Here is an 18,841-nt window from a genome sequence, read left to right as displayed (position 1 = left end):
TGGACTTTTCTGCTCTTCTTTCCTTTACCCTCTTCCCTTCTCATTTCTGTTTTGTTCAGTTACTGAATATGCTTATAGAAATGAAGTACAGTCATGTGGCTTTTCAATCTAATTTTAATTTTAGTGGAATGAAATGTAAATTAAAAATCTCTCATTTTCCCAACAAGTCTTAGTGAAGGAAAAATGACATTTTGGTGAGTCTTCTGTCCATTACAAACCTCCAGGATTCTTCCCTCAGATCTTTTTTGTTTTTCCCATTCCACAAGTGTATCTTTTTCTGTGTACAGATTTTCTTACCTTTTGTGTTGATTCCTTCTTCAAATGGTGACAATTAAAAAAAAAGTAATTTCACATGAGGGAACATGAGAAACTATGGTTTTCTTAGCAAGTGAACAACGCATCCTTATAATAACCACCCATAGCTAGAAAATAAACTCAGTGAGTGGTTTAATGGTGTTACAGGTGTATTTGGTTTAGAGGAATATAATTTCTTTTTTTAATTTTTAAAAAGTTTTTATTTATTTATTTTTGAGAGAGAGAAAGAGAGAGACCAAGGGAGGGGCCAAGAGAGAGGGACAGAGAGAGAATCCCAAGCAGGCTCCGCATTGTCAACACAGTGCCCAATGCAGGGCTCGAACTCACAAACTATGAGATCATGACCTGAGACGAAACCAAGAATTCGACACTTAATCGACTGAGCCACCCAGGTGCCCCTCGAGGAATATAATTTCTAATAAATACTTTAAGTAATCATAATTCTCTTAGCTTAATGGAAAATAATATTGAGTACTCTTTAGCTCTTGAAGTTAGGAGTTTTTGTCGTGTGTGTGTGTGTGTGTGGCCACAAAATGAGCAATAAATAATGAATGCATGTCTTATCCCAATGCAAAGCAACTCAAATCTATTCATATGCTAATTTATATGTGCCTAATTAGTAAGGTCATCTTAATGATAATGTGTACATATTTATGTGGAGAGACATAGAAAACAGTGGTGCTGATTATAGCGTTTCTGCATCTGAATGTGGCTTGTCAAAAAGAGCGTATTTCTTCCTATCTTGTTTAAAGCATTGCTCATCAAAATCTGCAGAAGATTATTTTTAGTATGCTTGACATATGTAAACTTTGTTAATAAGTATGTCAATAAAATATATGTGATAAGGAAAGAGTCTATATGAGGGAAATCATCTAATTAAAAACTGCAATGCTCTTATTTCTTTGCCTCTATCTTGTATACATGATCATCCCAAGTTCCATCTCTAGAGTGTAACTGGCAGTCATTTGGCTAGCATTTAATATGTAAGGGTATACAATCCTGAGGACAACAGGGACCCTGGGAAACTGTGTGCTCCAATGAACATGCAGTGTGGGTATGGTTCTGGCCCAGCTGGCCCAGCAAGACTCTGTAGTTCAGCTCCTTGGCTATATGAGCTGTGTCCCTCAGTCTGGGTTCCAACATATTTAGCTTGTCAGAGTAAACACTGAAATGGGAATGAGGCTCTGGGCAAGTTTGGTTCTTTATTTAGGCTGGCTTCTTTCAGAACACGTATGGCTGGTCATTTTGGAGGTAGGGTGTGGATGTTTGGTGAAGGGGTAGGAGTAGTAGGGGCATTATAGACATGGGATTGGGAGGAAAGGGTAGGAAATTGAATGCTTGGTGGGAGGTTACCTCCATCATGACCCTCAAATTGGCAGCCACCTTGGCCCTGGATTGACACCTCCTGATGATAGTCAGGAAACGCTAATATAGACTTCCTGTTCTTTTTCCTCCCTTTATATTTCTCATTGTATGTATGGAGGGTGGATGATGGTTCTTGTTTCTGAGATTTTATTTTTTTATAATGCTCTTTACAAATCTTCCTCCACTATTACTCCCACTCATAATTCTATCTAAGTTAACATTAAACCCTTTTTTTTTCTTTTTTGGAATTGGTCTTTTATTTTCTTGGACCCTGAATGCTATCCGTTAATATGTGTTTCACATGAATGTTTTGTAGATGAATGCCTTCAATGAATGTCTCCCTGTGGTCAGGAATAAGTTTCATAGTTTTATTTATCCATGACTGTCTATATCTTTGGCAAAGATACTCTGTTGGACTCATGCCCCTAAAAAGCAATTTTTGTGCCAGCCCTCATCATACTAGCCAGATAGACATGAATTAGTGACATGTTTTGAATTCCTGGGAGAACGGGGGACTCAGAAACATGCAGTTATGCCAGCCAGACGTGCACCTCTGATTTGGCCTCGAAATGGCTAAAGAGTCCTCAAAATGGCTAAAGAATGGGGTTTTATGGATCTTTCTTGGTTAGAAGCTACTGCTACTCTGGTTGAATTCACTCTTTTGCTCTGCATTTTATCATGGGTATAATCTGACATAGGTAAAAGTCCTTGGTGACTGGTGTTTTCTTGGCAGGGGCTCTCACTTTTCTTTTTCCTTTATTAAAAACTGCCAGGAACCACAGGGAATGTGTTATCATTTAGCGAAACAAGAGCCCATCAGGTGGTTCAGCAGAAATCGGAGCAGTTCATGGTTTATAACCAAAAGCAGCTCACGAGGATTTACCCCTCTGCCTACCGCATTGATTCCAGTAACTTCAACCCTCTGCCGTACTGGAACGCAGGCTGCCAGCTAGGTGCGTATGCCTTGGGAAGAAGCAGTTCTCCGTTATGTCCTGACTCGATGCTGCTGTCTTGCCTAATTCTCTCCAACTTTGAACTTGCACAGTGGCACTGAACTACCAGTCTGAAGGGCGAATGATGCAGTTAAATCGAGCCAAATTCAAGACAAATGGCAATTGTGGCTATGTCCTCAAACCCCAGCAAATGTGCAAAGGTGTGTGTTCATTTCATGGTTGTCTCTCTGAATGCAGGTAACCTTATTGAAGGAACTCTCTGCAAAATGTGATACATCAGTGTTCTCCAACATGATTCTTCTAAAAAAAATTTGATACTGATTTACTTTTGAGAGAGAGAGAGCATGTGGGGAGGGGCAGAGAGAGAGAGAGAGGGAAACAGGATCGGAAGCAGGGTCTGCACTGACAAAGAAAGCCTGATGTGGGGCTCGAATCTGTGAACCATGAGATCATCACCTGAGCCGAAGGCATCCACTTAACCGACTGAGCCGCCCAGGTGCCCCTGCAACATGATTTTTTTTTTTTCAACGTTTATTTATTTTTGGGACAGAGAGAGACAGAGCATGAACGGGGGAGGGGCAGAGAGAGAGGGAGACACAGAATCGGAAACAGGCTCCAGGCTCCGAGCCATCAGCCCAGAGCCCGACGCGGGGCTCGAACTCACGGACCGCGAGATCGTGACCTGGCTGAAGTCGGACGCCTAACCGACTGCGCCACCCAGGCGCCCCTGCAACATGATTTTTAAAAAAATAGATAGGTTAAGGTATTGGCATGCAAATTGTCACAACTGTTTAATGTTTGGGTAGCATGGTGTTTAGAATGTTCTCTTGTGAGGTTTTTTATGTTCAGGGGGACGTGGATAGCCATGGATCATTATCTGAAACCCAGTGTCCCAGCGTGATACTCCCTGGGCATCACTTATAAAATTGTGCTGCCTTCTAAGGTCTGAGCCCTGTCTTTCAGAAACTCCGTGAGTATAAGTGAGTCTGAAACCTGCTAGCAAAATTAAAATACCACCTGAAACAATTGTATCAAGCCCTTTTAGTCTTTGTTAGCGCTAACAAAAAAGAAAAGATAATGTGGCGTTAGATCAAGAAACACTTCTTTTTGGCTCTGCTCATTAAAATTCTTTTAAAAATTTCCAAATTGGCTTTTTAACAATTCAGGTAAAAAAGCGTTGACAGATGTGCCTTCTGGATTTTATGCTTTGCATGTTTTCTTACTCTTCTATTTACTCAGTTTCAGGTCTTCTTTCCGTTTGTTATATTCACTGTCTATACCTATGATAGTTTAAGTTAGGGGATTATTCACATCTGACATAACTGCTCTTCTTCTCTACACTATTGGCATTCCAATAACATGCTTCTCTTCCCTCATGCCATGATTGATAATTGCATCACAGATGTTTCAAATTGGCCCATTCTTTTGCCTTTGGGAGCATGGATTCTAGCAAAAACCACAGCTATAGAAATGCCAGCTGGCATTGCCTTCGGTCAAAAGCCACACTGATAGTTATGTGATCATTTCTTTTCTCTAAAAAACACTGTAGTAATTCAGCATTTGTCGTTTCTTTGTTCTACATGCTTAAACTGTGTGTGTGTGTGTGTGTGTGTTTTCCCATGTTACCAGCCTCAGATTTTAACCTCTGCTTTATTTGGCTTAGGTACTTTCAACCCTTTCTCTGGTGATCCACTTCCTGCCAACCCCAAAAAGCAGCTCATCCTGAAAGTGATCAGCGGACAGCAACTCCCCAAACCTCCAGACTCCATGTTTGGAGACCGAGGCGAGGTAAGCCACATGTATGAACCTGTTAATTATATGATTATTTTATTATGTTTATATTGTATCTGAAATATCTTCAGAATTCTCTGTCTCTCTCACTCTCTCTATGTGTGTATGTGTATGTGTTCACAAATGAGCACTGACCTCAGCTCATCAGATATCAACTGACTTATTGGCAAAGCACACATGGTTCCTTCTGGAATGCAGCGTACCTTCTATTTTGGAGGCATGCTCATGTCCTTCTTCTCAGAGAAGGTCTATCACCCCAGGCTCTTTGCCTGGATCTTGAATGTTGACTGGGGACACCACACAGCTCTGGTGTTGGGTTCCACCATAAGCTCTTTGTTGCAAATCTCAGCTGACCCGTGATACCCTGCGGCCATCCACCTCACCTTGTCAACCTTCCTTCCCATTCTCCACTGTGGCCATTTCCAGCCTTCTCTCTCCTCGAACCTGTGTTCTCATCACTTCCTTCTCATCTTCAACAGATGGCACCGTGTCCTACTTCTCAGAAAGTAGGAGCTTCATATGGGACCATTTGTTCCATCTCCGTTGCCTCCAGCCTAATCCACACTACCATTGTCTCTTGTCAGTTCTGCTGTGGTAACCTCCCAGCTGACTGGTCTCCCTGTGGCCATTCTGTCCTCTAAGCAGCAGGAGTAATTGGGCAGTGTCAGAATATGTATCCTTACCTCTCCTTTCCTTCTTTCTCTTCTTCACTGTCTGCAAAAATGAGGACTCACTTCTTACCTTTTCTCTCAAACTTTTTATTTTGAAAATTTTTAAACCTCAGAAAAGTTGGAATAGTAAAATTAATGCCACATCTCCAGCACCTAGATTCACTTATAAAATTACAAAATTTGTTGCATTTCCTTTCTCTCTCTTTCATGTGTAAATGTATTTATATATGTGTGCATAAGTAGATTTTATGTGTGTGTGTGTATATGTATATATATATATATATATATACATATACACACAAGTGCAAATACACACATTTGCATTTCTTTGCAGTCATTTGAGAATAAATTTTTGGCATTATGACCTTTGACCCCTAAATACATACCATCTTCAGCATTTATCTCCTAAAAATAAGAACGTTCTCCTGTATAGCCATAATAAAGGCATGACTTTTAACATTCATGCAATAATATTATCTAATATAAAATCAATATTCAGTTTTCTCCAGTTATCCCCAAATTGTCCTTATGTCCTTTTTTTTTCTTCATGTATTCAGGATCCAATCAAGGATCACACATTGCTTTTAATTGTCATTTCTCTCTGGCCCTTTTTTTTTTTTTTAAACAACAACAACATTTTTAAATGTTTGTTTATTTTTGAGAGACAGAGAGAGGCAGAGCATGAAGGAGGGGGGGGGGATCAGAGAGAGAGGGAATCACAGAATCTGAAGCAGGCTCCAGGCTCTGAGCTGTCAGCACAGAGCCCAATGTGGGGCTTGAATTCATGAACCGTGAGATCATAACCTGATCTGAAGTCGGAGGCTTAACTGACTGAGACACCCAGGTGCCCCTCTCTGGTCCTTTTAAATTCTACAGCAGTCCTCCGGCTTTCTTGTTTTGTTTTCATGATATCAACATTTTACAAAATGCCCAAGTCAGTTATTTTTAGAATGTCCTTCAATTTGAATTTAATGTCCTGATTGCTTCTTCATGAATGGAATAAACATAAATGTATTTGTCAGGAGTACTCCCTGGGCAATGTTGTGTCCTTCTCAATACATCACATCAGGATCTGTGTGATGTCACTTTATTCAGTGATTGATCACATTACTTGAATAAGGGGGCTTCTTCCAGGTGTTTTTCATTGTCTAGTTATCTCTTTACCTTTGTAACTAATATATAGTGTGGGGGAGTTAGAGTAATTTTTTATATATATGGTTTTTTTGGTCATTAAAATAAAACCCAATCTCCTTAACTTGGCTTATAAGGTTCTCTATCAGGAGATTTCAACTTTTCTTGAGCCATGGAACCCTTTGGTATATAATGTGGCCATCTGGACCCCTTCTAGAATAATAATTTTGATGCATAAAATAAAATATGTAGGGATATACTGGAAATCAGTTATATTGAAATTCACTTATCAAAATATTAAAAATAAATTGTGATATGCATATATCTATTAATGCAATAAATAGCAGGATCTAGGGGTTGGTTTATTAACTATTAGAATTTTGAAGCCGTGATAAATGTAGATGATACATGGAAATTTCTGCAACAACTGTAATAGGACACAAAAGCATCCATGATTTCTACCAGATACAAAATTACAATTCTAGTACTATTATATTGGGCTTTAGTCATAAACTAATGAAAATAAAGATAAGATAAAGATACAGTTTTCCCCCCATCCAGGCTCCCTGAATTCTCAACCCATGATCTCTCACATTGTTTATCCATCTGAGAATGAAATAACCATTAGTCTTGCTTTCATTCAGAAAACTGATTGTCATCTTAAATTTTCATCTTGTCTTTGCTCTCCACATATGATATATTACCATCTCCTCGGACTTCTACCTCCCACACCTCTTTCCAGTCTTGCTGCCAACCATCCAATTCTGTTCTTCCAGCATCTCAGCTGGATTACCATATGTGGAAGCAGACACTGGTGTCTCAGGTTTGCATTTGAGGAAACTGAAGCATAGATACTTGCATAAGGCAGCACAGGAGCCAAGTTTTGAAGCAGGAAGTTGCTCTTCAAGTCTGCGGTTTTCTTGAATTCCTTATGAACAGAAGTCAGAAGTCATACTTATTAGTTGCCCCCCAAAATCTGAGCTACCCAATTGTCCAGTTTTAGCACAGGGTTCTATTAAAAGGAAAAACCTCTAGCATAAAATGCCCTATTGAAAATGAATAAACATCAGAGTTTATGTAGTAGACAAAAAGTATGTGTATCCACCCAATTTTCTCAGCATGTTTTTCCAGCATTCTTCTAGCTCTTATTCCCTGAAGCTCCCCCCAAAACACCATATTCCCCTTACTTCCCCAGTTCCTAGAACATGTTTTCTCAGACTTCATTAGTCTCTCCTTTACACTTTTAGATCTGCTCTTTCTGGACTCTTTAGATTCCAGTCTTTCATTGCTCATTATCCAGAACTTGCATGATAAAAGAGCTTATTTGCATGATAAAATCAGGATCCCTTCTGGAGGATAGGGGATGTAGGGGATGTGGGAAAGAAAACTAAGCATTCAGTTTTTCTATTGATTCCTTCTTAGTCTTTTAATTTTTTGACCTAATGTAACTTTAAAAGAGCAGTTAAGTGTCTGACTTCAGCTCAGGTCATGGTCTCATCAGGCTCTGTGCTGACAGCTCGGAGCCAGAGCCTGCTTCAGATTCTGTGTCTTCCTCTCTCTCTGGCCCTCCTCTGTTCACACTGTCTCTCTGTCTCTCTCAAAAATAAATAAACATTAAAAAAAAATTAAAGTTACATTATAGTACTCAGTTGATTTAAATACAGTAAAGTGCACAAATCAAATGTGGATAGCTTGATTAATTATTGTTTATGCAACCCAGATCCAGACAGAACATCTAAGAACCCCCCAGAAGGCTTCTATTCACTCTTCCAGTAAATATCTATTCCCAACCCCCAAATCAAACACCAACCCCTATCACAACAGATTAATTGTGCTATGCTCAACTTGTATGTAAATGGACTCTTACAGTATGTACTCCTTTTTTTTTTAAGATTTTATTTTTTAAGTAATCTCTATACCCACTGTGGGGCTCAAGCTCATGACCCTGAGATCAAGAGTTGCAAGCTCTTCCAACTGAGCCAGCTAGGCACCCCTAGTATATTCTCTTCTATGTCTGAATTGCTCAACGTTATGTCTCTGTACCAGAACTTTTTTTTTTCATTGTTGTATGATAGTCATTAAATGAATAGTCCACAATTCATCCCTCCTACTCATGATACACATGTAGGTTGTTTCCAATGTGTGACTATTATGAATATGGCTGCTCTGAGCATGGACAAAAGGTCTCATTTCTGTTGGGTATATACCTTGAACTGGACTTGTGGGTTCATTGGATAAAATTTGTGTAGCATCAGTAAATACTGGCAAACAAAAATTTAATCTTCTAGTTATGTTTCATATATCTAAATCTGTCGTTCAGTTTCTCTTTCTTAGTAAGCACCTAATAAAATGGTTTGCTGTTGAAATGTGGCCAATATTCTCAATTAACACACACATAGAAATGTATCAGTTGTAATAATACTCTCTTTATTTACGTAGATCATTGATCCTTTTGTTGAAGTTGAAATTATTGGATTGCCAGTAGACTGCTGTAAAGATCAAACTCGCGTAGTAGATGACAATGGTAAGATGATAATCTGTTTGCTTTTCTTTTTTTAATGGTTGGTTATTTGTTTATTTATTTATTTATTTATTTATTTTGAGAGAGAGAGTCCAAGTGGGGGTGGGGGCGGGGGGGGTGGGTGGCTGCGGTGCAGAGAGAGGGGGAAACAGAATCAGAAGCAGGCTCGAGGCTCTGAACTGTCAGCACAGAGCCTGACACGGAGCTCAAACTGCGAGATCATTGACCTGAGCTGAAGTCGGGCGCTTAACTGACTGAGCCACCCAGGTGCCCTCATAATCTGTTTACTTTTTATCAAGAAGCTCTAAAAATAAAATTTGTACTGAAAAAGAAAAATTTATCTATGTGGAAAAGAAACAGATCCCTAAAATTTGTAACTGCCATCTGAATTTTATGTTAAAATCTTTTAAACACATAAAACTGAGTAAATGTGGGTTTGGTGCATGGTATGTTCTGGTGGATGTTGTAATCTAGGCTCCTAAATTCTTTGCTTTTGAAGCAAATTGTGTGTGTGTGTGTGTGTGTGTGTGTGTGTTTTCCCTAATGAAGAGAATAAATGTTATTTTAAAGGGCTGGGTTAAAAATTAGGAAAATGCCTCTGTGTTTTCATGACATAGTTGCTTCAAAGCTCTCATTCATGAAGCCTACATGTCTTGATGATTTTTCATTCTTTTTCTGGAGCATGTAAAACTCTAAAGGCAAGTGCAGCATGCACTGGCAAGTTGACTTCTTGATATGTGCATCTGGTCTATTGGCAGCATTCTTGTATTCTGGTCATGATGTAAAACAAAACTTTCTTTACCCAAGCCTCATGTCTTTTTCTTGGTAATCTTCTTAAATGGGGTTTGTTCATATATTTGACAAACATTGTGGTATACCTTTTTTTTTTCAGTCTCTAGTCATTAATACTTGAACTCTAAACCTCAATGCTCAAAACATTCAGGAAATTAGAGGTTCATAGTGAGACCCTAGGTATTTTCTAGTTTAAGGAAAGGAATTTGGGGATTCAAGAATAGCATAAGCCTATGACTTTAGGAAATGACATGCTTAAAGGAAGCAAACTTCCTTTATTGCATTTTCCTACCAATGCCCATTGGTGGTGTGTTTTTTTCTGGTTTTTGTTTTTGTTTTTGTTTTAGTCTCAGAAGTAATTGAGAGGTCATTACTAAGTTAACAAAAATATAATCTCTTCTCTTGTTCAGGAGGGGCATCTCAGTGATTTCAGTCCATAATTATTTCCTTACCTGAGGCATTTAATAGTGTCAGGTGGCTGATGCCTCCTGACTGCTGTATTTGATAAAACTTATTTGCATTTTTAGAAAAGAGAAACAAATTTACAGAGTATTTGAATTTTTAGCAGTTTATATAATTATTTTGTCTGAGAAAATTTTATCAAGAAATAAGTGTATTTTTACTTTGAGAATATGAGTTGAATTATATACCTTTCTGTTTATTTTCAATGGCTATGAAAATATATCTTTCATGTATCAAGGTCTAGCTTCATCAGAAGCCACTGGAAAACAATAGGGTGTAGTCTAATTCAGCTCTGTAATTAGTGTGACTTTAGGTGTATTCTTTTCTCGGAATATCAATTTTCTCAACTACAAAATGACTTATAAATACTTACATTTCTTACCTTAAAAAAAGCATTTATGACTTGTGTAATTTAAAAAAGTTGTGTAGTTTTGAAAAATAGTATGTATTTTTTCTGAATTAGAAAAAACCCAAAACCCTGTCTTGCCATCCTTAGAGGATTGCCATAAGAATTAAGTAAGATGCCATATGTACAGTGGCATTGGAACCTGCACAGGACCTTATAAAATGTTTGCTGGTGATTATTATAGTAGCAGAATCTTTTGTGGGTGAGAAGCATGATTATATTTGGCAAAGTATCTCTTTCTCTTTCTCTCTCTTTCTTTTTTTCTTTCTTTCTTTCTTTTTCCTTTTTTCTTTTTTTTTCCCTAAAACATTATTCTTAGACCACTACTAAAGGTACTTTTTGAGCTTACTGAAGCATTCTGAAATTGCCTAAAGGAACTTTCCCTACAATGCAATTTGGCATCAAAGATTATTAGAATTGATGTAATCATTTAAAGGCAATTTTCCTACCAATTATTTTCTGGCAATGGGGCAAATTCCAAGGCTTTATTTCGGGAAGGCATCCTGGAGTGGCTTGGTCATCTTCACAAGTTTAATAACCATTGCAAGCAATTTTCAGTCTGCTTTGCAGGCGATGCTGCCAATTCATTTTTAGTCAAGCCCTTTGCTTTTCTAATTTTTCTCTTCCTATTTCTCTGAGGATTTAACCCTGTGTGGGAAGAAACCCTGACATTTACAGTACACATGCCAGAAATAGCTTTGGTTCGGTTCCTTGTGTGGGATCATGATCCGATTGGACGAGACTTTGTTGGACAAAGAACCGTGACCTTCAGCAGCTTAGTGCCGGGTAGGTATAGGCTGGCTTTTCCTTTCTAGGCTGACCATTCAGTTTTCTTTGGAAAACTTAATATATGATATGTGATATACACAACATATGGCATATATGATATATAAACTATGTATTATATGAGTGTTGACATGTTTTATGAAATGTAAAGAATTATAGTAAAGTCAAATACTTAATTCAGTTGCACCAATGGGAAAGCCAAATGTAAGTTCAAGTAAAAAGAAACTGTTTTCTCTGCTTTTATCAGGCTACCGGCATGTCTATTTGGAAGGACTGACAGAAGCATCCATATTTGTCCACATAACAATCAATGAAATCTATGGAAAGGTGAGAAAGATTGTAGTGCTTAAAGCCACATGCAACAACAATGCGGTCCTTAACAAACTTATTTTTTTGACTAATTGCTTAAAAGGAACATACATCTTGACAAAGCTGTTCTTTAGCAGAAAACTATTGAGAAGCCTAGCGAGCCCAGTGTGCTATCCTTTCAGGTCCCATCTTGATCCACATGTGTTCCTTCCATTGTTCTGGGGTGTGTACTCATTGCTTCCACCCAGGGGGGCTCTCTGGGCTTATGAAAAAACTGCTATTCTCTCAGATGGTCATTTGTTTCACTAAAACAATAAATATATAGTTAAACGTTAAATTTTATTTAAATACTTAAGAGGACCTAGCTGGCTGCAGCAGGAAATGTAGTGTCTCAGATGTTTGATGAATTGCGAGTACTAACCAGACTGTGATTCTAGCCAGTTCTAGGCAGGAGGTGTTCATTTGGTGCCTTTGTATTTAACTGAAACCTAAAACTCCCCACCCACGGGAATTTTAAGGACTTTATAAGGACTCTTTCTTTTAAGAAATAGACTATAAAAATGTAACCTATTTTTCTCCTCGTGCTGTTCTCTTCAGTACACAGCTCACTTGAGGTTTACAAATCAATGGGCTATCCTGTAGGCACACCAAGTAATTGGGGATTTGACCACTAGAATGAATTTCCAGGACCAGATGTGATTTGGAGGGACTGTAAGAGCATTGACTAGCACTTTGGAATGTCCAGTGTTCTTTATTAGAAAGTCTCCTGTAGACTTCTATATATTCTCTGTGCCCTATCTTCCTCAGCTATAAATGTAGGGTAAAAATAGTACCTACCTCGTCAATACACTATCCTTATCCTTAAAAAGCTGCCTACCATATAGTAAATGTTCAAAAATGTTGGTTAATATTAATACTGTTATAACTACAAGCCAAATTCTAGGGAGTGGACCAATTCAGGCTGAATTAGAGGGTATAATGTTTAGCTGTACATCGTCTGGTATGGGAGGGGCACTAAGGATTCTAATTTCTAAGAGTAGTGAAGTTTTATTCTGTGATGTTCTGTGTTTAATCCTTGGTTTCTGCCCATGCTGTTTGTTGAAATACTTCCTCTGGCACAATTGCACACAAATGTAAATGTTAGAAAATGATTCTTGAATTTCTAGGAATCCCAGGTTAAGAAAGTAGTAGTATCTCTAGCATTTATCAGGCTTGAGGGAAACAATAAAATTCAGAATTCGTTTAAAACTTGAACCAGAAATAAATTAAAATGTGAAAAAAAAAGTGTTCCATAGGATTTCCATGTTCCTACACAGATGTCTTCCTCAAGTCACTTTATATATTACTTTCAAGGTGTATTTGGGTTGGGATACATAATCCACAATGCAGAGGTGATGAGCTGAGCAACGAATGAACCTGTGACTAACACTCACCGAAAGTGGAAGAAAGGGTTTATAGAAGCATTTTTATTCTTCTCCTTGGTTTTTACTTGTGCCACTTTTCTTGAATGAGCCCAAATTGTGTTTTGTTGTGTTTTGTTTTTTTCCCTTGCAGTGGAGTCCTTTAATACTCAACCCCAGTTATACTATATTGCACTTTCTAGGAGCTACAAAGGTAGTTTCTCAGCATGGTGCTTTGTTCTTGCTGACATATTTCTTTTTAAATGGTTATGGCAGCATGCTCTCTCATATCACTCCATTTCCTGCTTACCACTTTGAAACATGCATCTGTTGCTTTAAGGCGGCCGAAGTTCATAACAGTCTATTAAGTGTGGAAACTTTTCCTATCACCTCATCATCTCTGGGTAGGAAACTTCTGGGTAGCTTGGTTGTGAAAATGGAAGGCTGCCTCCTCACAAAGTAAGGTCAATAAGACTTGCATGGTGTTGTGTAGACATGCTGTGAGCTGCCATTTTCTTGGTTTGAATATACTTCAATGGCTGTAAAATTTTGTTTTGTGTTCATTTTTCATGGAGCTGTCATATCAAAGGCAAGTGGTTGCCACAATGGGATTTGCTTAACTTGTGCTTCATTCTTTTGTGTCTTCAGAATAGACAGCTCCAAGGTCTGAAGGGATTGTTCAATAAGAATCCCAGGCACGGTTCTTCAGAAAACAATTCCCATTATGTTCGGAAACGATCAATCGGAGATAGAATTCTGCGACGCACCGCCAGTGCTCCAGCCAAAGGCAGAAAAAAGAGCAAAATGGGCTTCCAAGAAATGGTAGAGATAAAGGATTCTGTGTCTGAGGCTGCGAGAGATCAGGATGGTGTCCTGAGGAGGACCACACGGAGTCTGCAAGAGCGCCCTGTCTCTATGCCTGTTGACAAAAGTCTGCTGGGGGCTTTGTCACTACCTGTATCTGAAACAGCAAAGGACACTGACGGAAAAGAAAGCTCCCTGGGTAAGATGCTTTACGTTTCTCTAAGAATAAATCCTTTGAACCCATATTCTGGTCCCTGATTACCATTAGGACCTGGTTGACATTTTATAGTCAAAGTAAAAATATACTAAAAAATAAGTAATTTTTAATGTTACCTTTAGATAGGATTTTAAACTTTGGGAAGAGGGCAGTAGAAGAGCTATTTTCTAGTCACCTAAAGCCTTAGAATAACATCGAAGTTTGTAATTGATAGGGGAACGATCAGGTGTGATGGTACAGAGCCCGTGGGTCTGCGAGGTGCCGTGCAGGGAGGTGAAACCTGCGAAATAGGAGCAGAGATCTTGTTTTACCAAGTGGGTACAAATGTTACTGATGGTTCTGAGGTTAAATAGAATCATAGTGATTCTTCTGAGGTTAACTGTAGTTGCATTTCTTTCCCCAATGTTTAACACATTTCCATGATTGGAAATGTTTATGGAGAATGAAGTAAAGCCAGATGTTAACAGCAAGCCATCTTCTTTACTTGAGAAATCTTTGCTTCTTCAAGAGGTAGCTCAGGTGATATTTTCCTGTGGTCTCATTTCCTTGATCCCCAGATACTGGCAGGGAAGGAAGCATGTCCATGGTTCCTGTCCGGTTATAGGCTCCTCAAGCATAGGGACCAAGCATTACCCATCTTTTTCTTAATCTGAGCATAATGCTTTTTCATTCATATCAAGAACTTGATAAAGAATGATGCCTGCTTTGCACGGTACCAAAGAGCTCCTGACTTGTGTCAGTGACTCCTTCCCCCGCCCTTGGTAATTTAAGCACCAAAACTGTCCATTTGATGTCTCTGCAACAAGAGTTTTAATTAAATCAGAATCCTGTCAGACAAGTATGATGTGATACCTATTTACGTTAGGAAAATACTCCTGTTATCAATCGATCTAATTTCAGTCTTCTCTTTTCTCGCAAACTTCATTTTGCTTATGTGGATTTTATTATAAGATATTCTAAGGGAACAAATGAATTTTTGAATGGCTTATTTGAAGAGAAAAAGAGAGTTTAAAGGTTTGAAATTTTGCTAGGAGCAGTGTCAGAGAAGAAATGAAATACATACTTTAAGGTTTATTTCAAAACCCCATTTTGGGGGAAGATAAATCTGTACTCAATAGAAATCAATACTGGTTAACCCAGAAAGCAATATTTAGTTGGTGTGTGTATCCTCTCTTTAACAGCTATATAGGTTTGTCATTTTCATGTATATTATATGAGACTTATGGTAACAATTGAACAAACATAGCCATGCAATGATTCAAGTTATAATGGGGAAAAAAAAGTGGAGAAAATGCAGTATACAAAATTCTGTATATAATTTTGTCCCTCTAAAAAAGGTTACAGTAGCTATCTCTGAGTGGTAACATCATAGGGTATTTAATTTTTTCCTTGATAATTTTTGGGTTTATCAAACTTTTTATGATGGATTTTTCTTTAGTTAGGAAGGTATTTGGTAAGTTAAATAAATTCTTCTTTTTTATATATCCTGACTGAAAGCATTAAAAAAAGCTATTAATTAGATCAAGAATAATTGAACATTTGATATTATCTTAGCATTATCCTAAGCATGATGGAGTAGCCCAAAGTATTGTGAATTTTGTGTTTTTATAGCTTTCCATACGGTGCCCAATATTTCACTGCCTCTTTTAGGGGAAAATGCAGTATGAAATTTGTGTATTAAAAACAAAAATATGATTAACAAAAAATTAGATATTAGCACCAGCATAGAATTGGTGACCAAGTCTTTAGTTTTACACCTCAAATAGATACTGGTATTTTAATACATTTATTGTACCTTCTAACCTGCTTCAGAACCTGATTAAAGTAGCTGTTTTGCCAAGATGTTTTTTAAGATAATATGATCTGTGATTTTTACTAATACATGTGTAACTTTGAAAGCTTATAGTATCTTGCTTGCAGGTACCACAGTACTTCGTTTAACAGAACTGTCTTGTTCTATTTTTATTGCCATGCTTCTGTGTAGTACAAATCTGAATAGGAAACAACTTAAGGTAATCCTCACTGTAAAAGTATGGTAACTCATTGACATTTTTTTTGACAATGAATATTACATCCTTAGCTGATGTAATAGATACTCAAAGGGAAGCTTCAGTGAAATTCCTATAAATATAGTTTACCATTTATTCATCACACAGACACTTTGTTACAAACCTCTGCAATCCATAACTATATTCTGTCACGATGTAACAGATCTGCATTCTCCATTTGTCTGTCTGAAGACAAACATGAGTGTTTGCAGGGTCTATAAAAAGCGATACATGTTACCTAAAATGTTCTTTGTTTCATTCAGCAGAAGATAAGGATGGAAGAAAAGGGAAGGCAAGTGTAAAAGACCAACATTTTCCAAATTTCAACAGAAAGTTGTCCTCTTCCTCTAGCGCTCTCCTACACAAAGACATCAGCCAAGGCAACTCCATCACGTCTGTTGCCAGCATGGCAATCACGGGAGAACCGTGGGGAGTGCCAGGTCCTAAGGGTGGGAGAGCCAAAGCAAACGTGTCAAGTGATTGCCGGGAACATGAATGCCCCAGCCAATCCCTCTCCCCGCGGCAGCGTTTGGTTCTTGATCCTGCCGTTACTCCAACACAAGGTCTGTGTGGTGTGAAAACCAAGGAAAGTGGCAATGTGGGGGGCTCTGTGGAAGAGAAAAGCACGTTGTCAGGAAGCATTTTCTCTCAAAGCAATTTGGAGATTAAGAACTTGGAAGGTCACTGGGGTAAGGGCCGAGCTGCAACATCCTTTTCGTTGTCAGACGTCTCTACGCTCTGTTCTGACATACCTGACTCACATTCCACTGCCGTTCTGCAGGAAAGTGAAATTTCCCATCTTATTGACGATGTCACTTTAACGAATGAGAGCGAGCCAGGCAGTTCCATCTCTGCCCTGATTGGCCAGTGTGAGGAGGCCAGTGATGAGGCAAACCTCACAGTTGTTTCTCACGTCCATGGTGCCAGTGCCGTGTCACGTCATTCTCCCTTGCCCCCCTTGGATGGAAAATTGCCTTTCAGGCATGACTTTTCCATGGGAAAACCTAGGTCATCCTTCCTGTGCTCATCTCCTGAGCCAATTGCTTTCTCAAGTCCCGAGACTTCCAAACACTCCACACACACAGTTTGTGAAACTACCTGCACTCCTGTCTCTAAAACCAAACCAGATGACAGACTTTCTGGTAAGGCCAAGACGGGGGCTGTGGAAAACAGCCTGCCTGGGTCCTCTAACACTTCTCACTGCCAGTTACCAAAAAGTCCCAACCATGGAAAAGACTGGGAAATGCTAAAGAACCACGGCCCTGCCACTTGCACGGACTCGACAATGGAAGATGTAATAGCCGATGCCACTCTCTGTTTAAATTCTGGAGAGAGCAGTCTCGTGGAAATGGATGAGGACTCAGAAAACCTGTCTATAACAGCCTATGAATATAGAAGAGAGGACACAAGTCACCTTGATTCTCCTTTAAAACTGAAGTACGGTCAGGATGTGGTGGAACATTTTCAAAGAGGTTTGAGAAATGGCTACTGTAAAGAGACTGTCCACTCTTCTGTCTCTGAAATCTTCAACAATATTCAAGATGTCAAAAATCAAAGCATTTCCTGTCTAGCCTTTCAGGGTGCTGGTTTTATGCATAACACCTGCTCAAATTCAGATGCAAAAACGAACCAGACCTGTGTGCCCCTGTCTAGTGATGAAGCCACGCATGCCCCCGCCCCCAAGCAGCCCACACATCCTTCCCTGCCTGCTCTGAAGCTGCCCAGTCCTTGCAAATCCAAAAGTCTGGGGGACCTAACGTCAGAGGACATTGCCTGCAACTTCGAAAGCAAGTACCAGTGTATCAGTAAGAGCTTTGTTACAACTGGCATTAGAGACAAGAAGGGTGTGACTGTGAAGACAAAGTCCTTAGAGCCTATAGACGCCCTGACCGAGCAGCTGCGGAAGCTTGTGTCTTTTGACCAGGACGAGGGCTGTCAAGTGCTCTACTCAAAGCAGGATGCCAACCAGTTCCCCAGGGCACTGGTCAGAAAGCTGTCATCCAGAAGTCAGAGCAGAGTGCGCAATATTGCCAGTCGTGCCAAGGAAAAGCAGGAAGCCAGCAAGCAAAAAGGTGTAAACCCCAGCCACGCGGGAGGAGTGGTTCTTCGAAACAAGCCGTCAGCGCCCCTGCCTGCGGGCAACCGGCACTCCACGGGCTCCTACATCGCAGGCTATCTGAGGAGCACCAAAGCCGGGGGCCCGGAGGGCCGCGGCATCCCCGAAGGGGCGTGCGCAGCCTTGCGCCCTGGCTACGTCGACCAGTTTTGTCCGGATAATTCTGTTTTGCAGACCGAGCCAAACAGTGATGACAAACCAGAAATTTATTTTCTTTTGAGACTGTGAATTACGTAAAGCTGCATTTTCAGTGTTTACAAGGTATTCCGTAGAGTTGTCAGAGTTTTCGGTAAATACGGTCTTGGCTTTGAAATGATTTTAAAATGTATTTTTAAACTTGTGCTTTGGTCTCCCTTTGACTCCACATGTTCTTCCTGTTTATGTGTTTGTATATAGATTGGGGTGACATTTCCCATGTGCATATGATCTCTCTTCCCCGAAGTGTAAATGCCGTCAGTAAGAAATATGTGCATGCCCTAGGTGTGACAGTTCTCAGCGGCTTGGGTTATGATGTGTGTACGTTTCTTTACCACCCCCTTTGCTCTGTGTCCTCAGATCACAGTCACAAATGTAGTCAGTTTTACTCTCTAATTGCTGAGTTCGTTAAGAAACTTTGCAAAGGACAAAGGGGTACATTCTTTATTTTAAAGCTATCGTCATCATTCCTAGTTTTCCTTCTTTGCTGAGAAGCCCAAACTCATTTTTATAACTCAGCTAAAAGAAGATTGAAAGAGTTACCCTACCTTTTAAGATT

The 18,841-nt window shown here is 39.3% G+C and overlaps 1 protein-coding gene across 2 annotated transcripts in view; it reads left to right on the top strand.

The window, feature by feature from the left end:
* PLCH1 (phospholipase C eta 1) overlaps positions 1-18,315 on the top strand; it is a 187,173-nt gene extending 168,858 nt beyond the window's left edge. The window contains exons 15-22 of one of the 2 annotated variants that reach the window (XM_047099766.1): positions 2,454-2,633; positions 2,726-2,833; positions 4,297-4,421; positions 8,666-8,750; positions 11,047-11,193; positions 11,441-11,520; positions 13,551-13,905; positions 16,238-18,315. In XM_047099766.1, the coding sequence (XP_046955722.1) occupies positions 2,454-2,633; positions 2,726-2,833; positions 4,297-4,421; positions 8,666-8,750; positions 11,047-11,193; positions 11,441-11,520; positions 13,551-13,905; positions 16,238-18,315 (3,158 nt within the window). Of the gene's footprint in view, positions 1-2,453; positions 2,634-2,725; positions 2,834-4,296; positions 4,422-8,665; positions 8,751-11,046; positions 11,194-11,440; positions 11,521-13,550; positions 13,906-16,234 lie in introns of both variants that reach the window. The other variant, XM_047099765.1, reaches the window with a different exon arrangement.
* The last annotated feature ends 526 nt before the right edge of the window (positions 18,316-18,841 follow it).

The sequence above is a fragment of the Lynx rufus genome, unplaced genomic scaffold (genome assembly GCF_022079265.1).
Source record: "Lynx rufus isolate CCGP_SWC_20201006 ecotype Redwood Valley unplaced genomic scaffold, mLynRuf1.p SCAF_5, whole genome shotgun sequence".
In the NCBI taxonomy this organism is placed as follows: domain Eukaryota; kingdom Metazoa; phylum Chordata; class Mammalia; order Carnivora; family Felidae; genus Lynx; species Lynx rufus.
This window is presented reverse-complemented; position numbering and strand designations above follow the sequence as displayed.